This window comes from Panicum hallii, chromosome 5 (genome assembly GCF_002211085.1).
Source record: "Panicum hallii strain FIL2 chromosome 5, PHallii_v3.1, whole genome shotgun sequence".
Classification (NCBI taxonomy): Eukaryota; Viridiplantae; Streptophyta; class Magnoliopsida; order Poales; family Poaceae; genus Panicum; species Panicum hallii.
This window is the reverse complement of record NC_038046.1, coordinates 10819372-10828292: the sequence shown is the minus strand read 5'-3', so window position 1 is coordinate 10828292 and position 8921 is coordinate 10819372. Positions and strand designations below refer to the sequence as shown.

Genomic DNA, 8921 nt, shown 5'->3' with positions numbered 1-8921 from the left:
GATTTGGCAGCTGCAATCAAATACCTGCAAAAGATTTCAATTCACAGAATTCACCGCAATCATCGCACGCATCCATACAATTCACATAGTGCGATACACACAAGGAAAGATGGTATTATATAACACATGTACAATCAATTAGCAACAATGATCGATAAGAACAATAGAGTACATGCAAAGCAAGTCTCTCAATCTAGCTCAATGTCGCGGGCCGTGCTATCGTGGATGGAACTCCCCCTTTGTGTTGACCACCTCCATCATGAGGAATCCCGCTAGCCTCTCTCGGATATCCTTCACGTTACCAAGCGTCGTTTGATTGAAATAATCATCTTCGTCCTTCGAAATATAATTACAAGCAGTTAGAATACAAGATGAAGACAGATTTTTTTAATTATAACACGTGATAATTCTTACCGTGAAATCCGGTTTCTCTGCAACTAGAAGCATGTTGTGGCAAACATAGAACCCACATGAGTTACCCGAGGGTTGCCGTGTGCACTACATGTCAAAGATAGATAGAAATTAGCATTTTGCGACACTTAGAACCAAGAAAACATCGTAATAGTAAAGCGATTTAGTTATAGTAGTTACCGTCCACGCGGTGTGATGTGTAAACGCAGCTTGACGTTGCTCTTTGTATCCTTCTTTGGCCCTAAGATGCCTGTCAAGAGACCTAAACACAGACATCCGGATGTTATATTACAAATGCTTCTGAAATAGGTAAATGATAAAAAACTAAAGCAAACAACAAACTTACTCGTCAAGGATTGAGATGACTAGAGAATAATCACGTATCTGAGGCGCGCCCGACTCATCTGATGGAATGCTCGAGTCAAGGTAGAAGACTTGCTTGCTCCTGACATTGATGATGAGTGTAACCCAATGGTTGCCTGGGTTGTACGGCACCACAATGTGCTCCTTGTCAGCATGTACTCCCATGCACTTCACCATGTACCTAACCAAGTTGAAATGGAAACAAGCGGTTACATGTGTTAAATGGAAACAAGTGACTACATGTGGCTACAAGTTGAAATGAAAACAAGTTTAATTGTTGCATGTGCGCACCTGACCAAGCTATCTCTATCTGTCAGCATAAATGTCACCGTCATCAGCTGTGGGTCAATGTACCCACACTTCTTTCCGGTTCGACGCCTTGTCTCTTGTTGCATGTGCCTACACGATCCATATGAATTGAAATAGAAACGACTTAAATTGTTGAACGTATATCAAATGCATTGAAATGGAAACAAGTCTTAATCGACTTACAATGCAAAGCACCGAATGAGAGAAAGATCCAAAGCGTCGAGGTTGAAAAGGTCGAACAAATCGCTCCAGGCAACAATAAAGATGTTGCTGTTGCCCTTAAGCTGCAGAAAGTGCCGCTCTTCGTATGACACCATGATTTCCTCGGCTTGATTGACATTTTGCATGTAGTACTTGTGCAGGTCCATACAATATGGACCTGCTGCCCGAAGCTCAGAGACACTAAGCAAGGCCTTTCCAACCCTGTACTTTGGATTCTCAGAAGTGTAAGCCCTTGTGACCGGTTGTTTTATCCGCTCCACCTTTTTCTTACCCTCTGAGATCTCCCGCTTCGTCGCCATCGGCCTACTCTGCTTCTTCCTCACAGGATTAGCCTTGCTTGGCTTCTTGGGAGCGGTAGCTGGCTCTGTCGGAACAGGTGGAGGGGGGGTAACCTGAGGCTGAGTAGGGACAGGAGGATGCGGTTCCGATAACGATTCCCGTGTATCCGGCAGCTGTGGGCATGGCTCAGAAAACGTCGGTGGCACTGCAGCACTCTGTGGCTGAGGTTGACTGGTCGGTACTGAATCTGCATCTGCTGGATCAATATGAATACCAGCTCTCCGCCACTGAACCCTTCTCGCAACTGCATCCCGCAAAGTGGTGGTCATGTCATCTGGTGGCACCTCCAGCTTGATATTCTTAGCAAACTCATGCACGTAGTCAATCTTGACCACAGCACAATCAGCCCTGACCTGCAACAACATCAACAACAACAACAAAGCCTTTAAATCTCAAGCAAGTTGTACATACCAAAAGAAAAAAAACAAAAAGAAATAGGAGAAAAGAAAAGAGAGGCAAAGACCAATGCACTGACCTGGACACCTTCAAGCTGGGACATACCGGGATACACAAGCCCGTTCCCGACCTCCATGAAAGATGAATCTCCGACCAGCTGCACGAGAAGACTGCATCGGGTCGGACGAGCCAAGCCATCTATCGTATCCGGCTCCACTGATGTAGGCACAATTGCCCTCTCTGTCCCTCTACTCTGAGAAGCACCCGCTGCAGTACAAGCGAAGCTGTCCCTTCTCTCTTCACTCATCGTACTCCCCGGCATATCAGGGAATGACAATCCCTGAGACTCGAAGATGGTCTTCAGCTCTCCAAACATCTCCATCTTCACCTGCTTTTTGATCTCATCTATGTCAACCTTTGATGAGGAGTCTCGAGTCCGCTTCCGGTATCTGCCTTTGTGTTCAGGGAACCCCTCCTTCCAGGTCAACTGACTGGAAACACCACGGACACGGCCCCGTTGCTCACGGGTTCCCAAAGCCCTGGTGAGCGCATCAAACTCCCTCACTCCTTCATTTGAACCTTGGCTGCTCTCCATCAAAGCCCTTTGAGCAACTTCCTCAGCGCTCGTGCTGTAGAAATTGATATTGCCATCCTCCGTGAGCTTTGACCTAGCACGCATAAATGGTGCCAGCCGTCCCTCAAACGATTCATAGGGATTCTCAATGCCCCTCGCTGCCAGCATCTCATCCTCCTGCTCCCACTTGCGTTGCTTTCCAGCATATCCCGCTGAGCCAAGGTGGTGGTCAAGCTCGTTCCGCGCTCGGAGACCCCGAAAATACTCACTTGACTGTTGGAACTCGGGAGTATTCCACTTTTCAACAAGCTCATCCCAGGCTTCTTTGGTCAAGTCCGCATACTTGTCAAAAGGGTTCTCTTTTTTCTTCCAACACTTTAAAAGCCTGCACGACAAAACAATAAATCTGCATAAGTGACAGTAGATAATGAAAAAATGTTAGTAAATGACAATAGTAAGTGACAACACTTTACTTGTTCTTGTAGCTCCTCCAGGCTTTAGAGATGATCTTCATAGCATGCTTCGTAGCCTTATCGTGCAACTCTATCGGATATTCAACATAGGGTTGAATATTGTTTTCGAAGATTCTCTTTTTGTCGTCCCAAGACAAGTCATCGAAATGTTCCAAGGTGAGTGGCACCCTTTGCCGGGCAGTGAGGCCACAAACCCGTGCTAATCTCACCAAGACTGACGATTCTTCGGGTGCTGCCTCAGAATTGAGCCGGCCACAACTTTTCACATCTGATGGCCACTTTGTCTGTGACCTTTTCTTTCTGCCAGCACCAGATGTGCTAGCTCCTGACTGTGACCGTGCCGGCCGTCCTGATGATGCTCTGTCATCTGTAGGTTGCTGCACACTGTCCTCACCGCCTGCAGCTTGCTGCACACTGTCCGGACCACTGGACATCGTCCTACATGAGAAAGAAAAAAAAACAGATACAACCATAGAGTAAACGCTCCGAATCAGATACAACCATAGAGTAACCGCATGAATCCCATACCTAGGCCTAGACATGCTTAATGCTTTAGTGATACATATTCTCGCAAAGTAATCTCCATTTTTTGAAATATATGACTCAATCTTTGGTCATTAACCGCTCTTTTTTTTTATTTGGCTAGGTTGGTCTCTTTTTGCTCTTGATAATTTGATTTCAATTCTGTGTAGGGTATGAACAGTGACTAATTAGAAAGGGGGAAAGCTCACCTACGGCGGCAGTGGACGACGCTACGGTGGCTTGGGGCGGCGCCGCGGGGCCGGGGACGACGGCGCGACGGCTCGGGGAAGGCTCGACGGCGGCGGCACTCGCGGGGACGGGAGCTCGGGCCCGGGGGGCGCCGATAGCGCAGAGCGGCGCTGCGGGGCCGGGGACGACGGCCGCGAGGGAGTGACGGTCTGGCTCAACGACGACGGGCGGCGCGAGACGACGGCGCGGCGGCGGGGAGCAGAGAACGGTTGTATCTGATTTGAAAATTTGACCTAAGTCCCAGAAGGCCGAGCGTCGCGTTCTAACCAGGGAATGCGCGACGCGCGGTACCCACGGCACGTCGCGCATTGGTGTGGGACTGGGCCCCGAGGGCTCACCCGTTCAAACTGTTCGTGGTCTTATGCGCGACACGCGTTACCTACGGCGCGTCGCGCATGATAATATGCGCGACGTGCCGTAGGTAGCGCGCGTCTCGCATTTGAGGCCCCCGAGATGGTTGCATGATCAGGCGCGCGTTGGGAGGGGATTTTGTCCCACCTCGCCAACGCAAGGCGAGTGCGGCCAGCTTATAAGCTTGGGCGGTCTTCGCCGTTTCGAATTTACAATACATGTACCTTTGAGCCGCAGTTTCCTCTCTTTGCCCATGCTGTCGGTGTGGGTCTGGGGCCCGAGGGCTCCCTTGCCGGTCGAACCCGTTCAATCTGTTCGTGGTACCCTGCGGGTTGAGCCCGGTGGCCCCGGACCCCCAACCGGGGTGTAACTTTTTTTTGTTGCCTCTCTGAGGCACAAGTGTTTTCCGCCCGGACCCCCTTATAGAACCGGAAAAATAATTGCAGATACCGGGGAATGCGCGACGCGCGGTACCCACGGCACGTCGCGCATTGGTGTGGGACTGGGCCCCGAGGGCTCACCCGTTCAATCTGTTCGTGGTCTTATGCGCGACACGCGTTACCTACGGCGCGTCGCGCATGACGATATGCGCGACGTGCCGTAGGTAGCGCGCGTCTCGCATTTGAGGCCCCCGAGATGGTTGCATGATCAGGCGCGCGTTGGGAGGGGATTTTGTCCCACCTCGGCAACGCAAGGCGAGTGCGGCCAGCTTATAAGCTTGGGCGGTCTTCGCCGTTTCGAATTTAAAATACATGTACCTTTGAGCCGCAGTTTCCTCTCTTTGCCCATGCTGTCGGTGTGGGTCTGGGGCCCGAGGGCTCCCTTGCCGGTCGAACCCGTTCAATCTGTTCGTGGTACCCTGCGGGTTGAGCCCGGTGGCCCCGGACCCCCAACCGGGGTGTAACTTTTTTTTGTTGCCTCTCTGAGGCACAAGTGTTTTCCGCCCGGACCCCCTTATAGAACCGGAAAAATAATTGCAGATACCGGGGAATGCGCGACGCGCGGTACCCACGGCACGTCGCGCATTGGTGTGGGACTGGGCCCCGAGGGCTCACCCGTTCAATCTGTTCGTGGTCTTATGCGCGACACGCGTTACCTACGGCGCATCGCGCATGATGATATGCGCGACGTGCCGTAGGTAGCGCTCGTCTCGCATTTGAGACCCCCGAGATGGTTGCATGATCAGGCGCGCGTTGGGAGGGGATTTTGTCCCACCTCGCCAACGCAAGGCGAGTGCGGCCAGCTTATAAGCTTGGGCGGTCTTCGCCGTTTCGAATTTACAATACATGTACCTTTGAGCCGCAGTTTCCTCTCTTTGCCCATGCTGTCGGTGTGGGTCTGGGGCCCGAGGGCTCCCTTGCCGGTCGAACCCGTTCAATCTGTTCGTGGTACCCTGCGGGTTGAGCCCGGTGGCCCCGGACCCCCAACCGGGGTGTAACTTTTTTTTGTTGCCTCTCTGAGGCACAAGTGTTTTCCGCCCGGACCCCCTTATAGAACCGGAAAAATAATTGCAGATACCGGGGAATGCGCGACGCGCGGTACCCACGGCACGTCGCGCATTGGTGTGGTACTGGGCCCCGAGGGCTCACCCGTTCAATCTGTTCGTGGTCTTATGCGCGACACGCGTTACCTACGGCGCGTCGCGCATGATGATATGCGCGACGTGCCGTAGGTAGCGCGCGTGTCGCATTTGATGCCCCCGAGGTGTAACTCTTTTTTGTTTTCTCTCTTTAGGCACAAGTGCCCCAGGGTCCCTGGGTTCCTCCCGGAGTAGGTATATGAGCGACGCGCCGTAGGTAACGCGCGTCTCGCCTTTCTTGTTCAGTTCCAGAACTGAATGTCCAGAACAATTAAAGTCACAAACATTCAGTTCTGGAACTGAAAATTCACACATATTGATATCTCACAAAGGCACAATTAAAGTCAAACTTTTACCATATTTCACAAAGGAACAATTAAAGTCACACAATTCCCATACTTGACAAAGGAACAATTAATATACATTGTGTGCCCAATCATTTTGCTACTTTCCGTTGATCCCTTGGTTTTTTGAAATTCTTGACTTTTTCTTTATGGTCGTTGCGCAAGTAGGGAGTTTCGTTGGCCGATGGTATTCTTGGCTTGATCATTGAGGTGGCGAAAGGAGGTATCTCATCAAACTGATCGAACTCTTCCTCGTCGACCGCATTCTCAACACCGACGATTCGCCGTTTTCCAGGTATAACCACCTTGAGTCTTTTGTTTGTGGTGTCAGAAACATAGAACACTTGAGCCACATGTTGTGCGAGGACGAAAGGGTCCGTCTTGTATCCGTGACGGCTAAGATCGACACTAACGAACCCGTACTTGTCTTTTTGTACACCTCTATTTGCATCAACCCAATTGCAACGGAAAAGAGCAATTTTAAAACCGTGAAAGTCAAGCTCCCATATCTCTTGTATTTGACCATAGTACGCAGTTTTGTCCTCTCCGTTAACATCGTAAGCATCAACACGTACACCACTATTCTGATACATGCTTTTCTTATCTTGTCGTTCGGTGTAGAACGTGTATCCATTTATGTCATACCCTTGGTATGTCATAACGGTGAATATAGGACCAAGAGCCAAAATTTTGTGTTGTTCACTTATAGGAGTATCTGATCGTGAAATTCGATTCCGGAGCCAACCACAGAATTTGTTCATGTGTTCCTTTGCTAACCATGATTCACTGTGTACAGGATTCTCTCTAAGCAACAGCTCCTTGTGCTCATCGAAGTACTCAGACACAATGTCCATTTGTTGCAACACGTGGAAATGAGCCCTATGAAATAAATCTCGATCTGGAATTATAGCCTTCTTCCCGATCGTCCCCGTGCCTGTGAGCCTCCCCTCATGACGAGACTTGGGAACACCAACCGGGTTACTCGGGTCAGCGTAGTTTAGAGCCCACTCAATGGCTTCCTCTGTACAATATCCTTGTACCATGCTGCCCTCGGGGAAAGCTCGATTTCGTACTAGTGACTTCAAGATGCCGTTGAATCTCTCGTACGCATACATCTGGTGAAGGAACACAGGACCAAGTAGCTTTATCTCCTTGATAAGATGGCCCGTGAAATGAAGGCTGATATCGAAAAAGGCAGGTGGAAAATACATCTCAAGAACGCACAAAGTTTCATAGTGCTTCTTTTCCAATGACTCAAGATCTTCTTCACTTAGAACCTTTTGACCACTTGCATTAAAGAAAAAGCACAGGTTCATAATAGCCTCCCGAACATTGACCGGTAGGATATTCCGAATTCCTACGGCAATCATCTGCGTCAGCAATACATGGTAATCATGAGACTTTATGCCGGGAGATAGCTTTAGATCAGGCATTGATACAAGCTTCGAGACGTTGGTTGAGTAGCCAGTTGGAACTTTCACACTTTTCAAGAACTCGCAAAACTCCTTCTTCTCATTCTTTGACAGGGTGATGCATGATGTGGGCAGCTCCATTCCTTTAACGGAGTCATCATTGAGCCACAACTCTTCTCTAATTTTCATTTTCTTCAGATCAGCTCGTGCATGTGCGTGATCTTTCGTTTTTCCATCCATGTTAAGCAATGTGCCGAGAAGGCTCTCACAGACATTCTTCTCCACGTGCATCACATCAATAGAGTGACGGATGTCTAAGTCCTTCCAATACGGTAGCTCCCAGAAAATCGACTACTTCTTCCACATGTCATCTTCTTCAACAACGACCTTCTTGCCCCTCTTGCCTTTCTTCTCTCCTTTCCGCTTACCGAGGACAACATGGACATTCTTAACCATTTCGTAGACATCATGACCTGAGAAATGCGGAGGAGGACGCCACTTCTCGGCCTTACCGTTGAAGTGATCACACATGTTCCGGAACGGGTGTTTCATTCCAAGGTAGCGTCTATGTCCCATGTACACTATTTTTTTTGACTCACTCAAGTACTCAGAGTCTGTCTCTCTCAAACAATGTGGGCACCCGCAACCTACTTTCTTGCTCTGTCCGGACAAGTTCCGTGCCGCTGGAGAGTCACTGATAGTCGCGAACAAAATGGCTCGAAGCTGAAAGTACTCACGCTTGTACTCATCCCAGACCTCCACTCCTTCACACCACAGCAACTTCAGATCGTCAACCAAAGGACTGAAATAAGTGTCGATGTCATTACCAGGTTGATGTGGCCCCGGTATCAAACCCGACAGCATAATGTACTTCCGTTTGTTACACAACCAAGGTGGAAGGTTGTATATCGTCAGAACAATTGGCCAGGTGCTATGTGTGCTATTGTTCATGAATGGGTTCATGCCATCTGTGCTCATTGCAATCCTAATATTCCTCGGATCTTCCGCAAATTTAGGATATCGCAAATCTATGTTCCGCCATTGTGTGGCATCAGCAGGATGTCTTATCAACCCGTCCACCTTATGCTTCTCCTTGTGCCATCGCAACAATTCTGACTCCTTTTTGTTTGCAAACCAGCGCACCAATCGTGGAACAATTGGAAAGTACCAAAACACCTTTTTAGGTCCGCCCTTTGTTCTGTTGCAGTCCTCATCATCACCACCATCTTTTCTACGGTTGAATCGATCGAGTCCACAAACAGGGCACTTCTCAAGGTCCTGATAATTCGAGCCACGATAGAGAATGCAATCATTCTTGCACGCATGGATCTTTTCCACCTCCAATCCCAACGGGCAGATAATCTGTTTGGCCTCATA

At 49.4% G+C, this 8921-nt stretch overlaps 1 protein-coding gene across 1 annotated transcript; it reads right to left on the bottom strand.

Moving 5' to 3' along the window:
* Window positions 1-1119: 1119 nt before the first annotated feature.
* LOC112892404 lies at window positions 1120-3348 on the bottom strand. Its single transcript, XM_025959579.1, has 3 exons — window positions 2120-3348; window positions 1398-1997; window positions 1120-1173 (listed from the first exon to the last, which is right to left on the bottom strand). Exons 1-3 carry the CDS (start codon window positions 2780-2782, stop codon window positions 1120-1122), a joined length of 1317 nt encoding a protein of 438 aa, XP_025815364.1. The 5' UTR covers window positions 2783-3348.
* Window positions 3349-8921: the final 5573 nt, after the last annotated feature.

What these genes read in the sequence shown, in the direction of transcription:
- LOC112892404 (XM_025959579.1), bottom strand. Translation starts at nt 2,782, where the DNA reads ATGCTGGCAGCGAGGGGCATTGAGAATCCCTATGAATCGTTTGAGGGA. An exon ending in CCCAGCTTGAAGGTGTCCAG is followed by an intron (nt 1,998 to 2,119) that starts GTCAGTGCATTG and finishes ATGTTGTTGCAG; the next exon opens with GTCAGGGCTGATTGTGCTGT. An exon ending in ATCAAGCCGAGGAAATCATG is followed by an intron (nt 1,174 to 1,397) that starts GTGTCATACGAA and finishes TGGATCGTGTAG; the next exon opens with GCACATGCAACAAGAGACAA.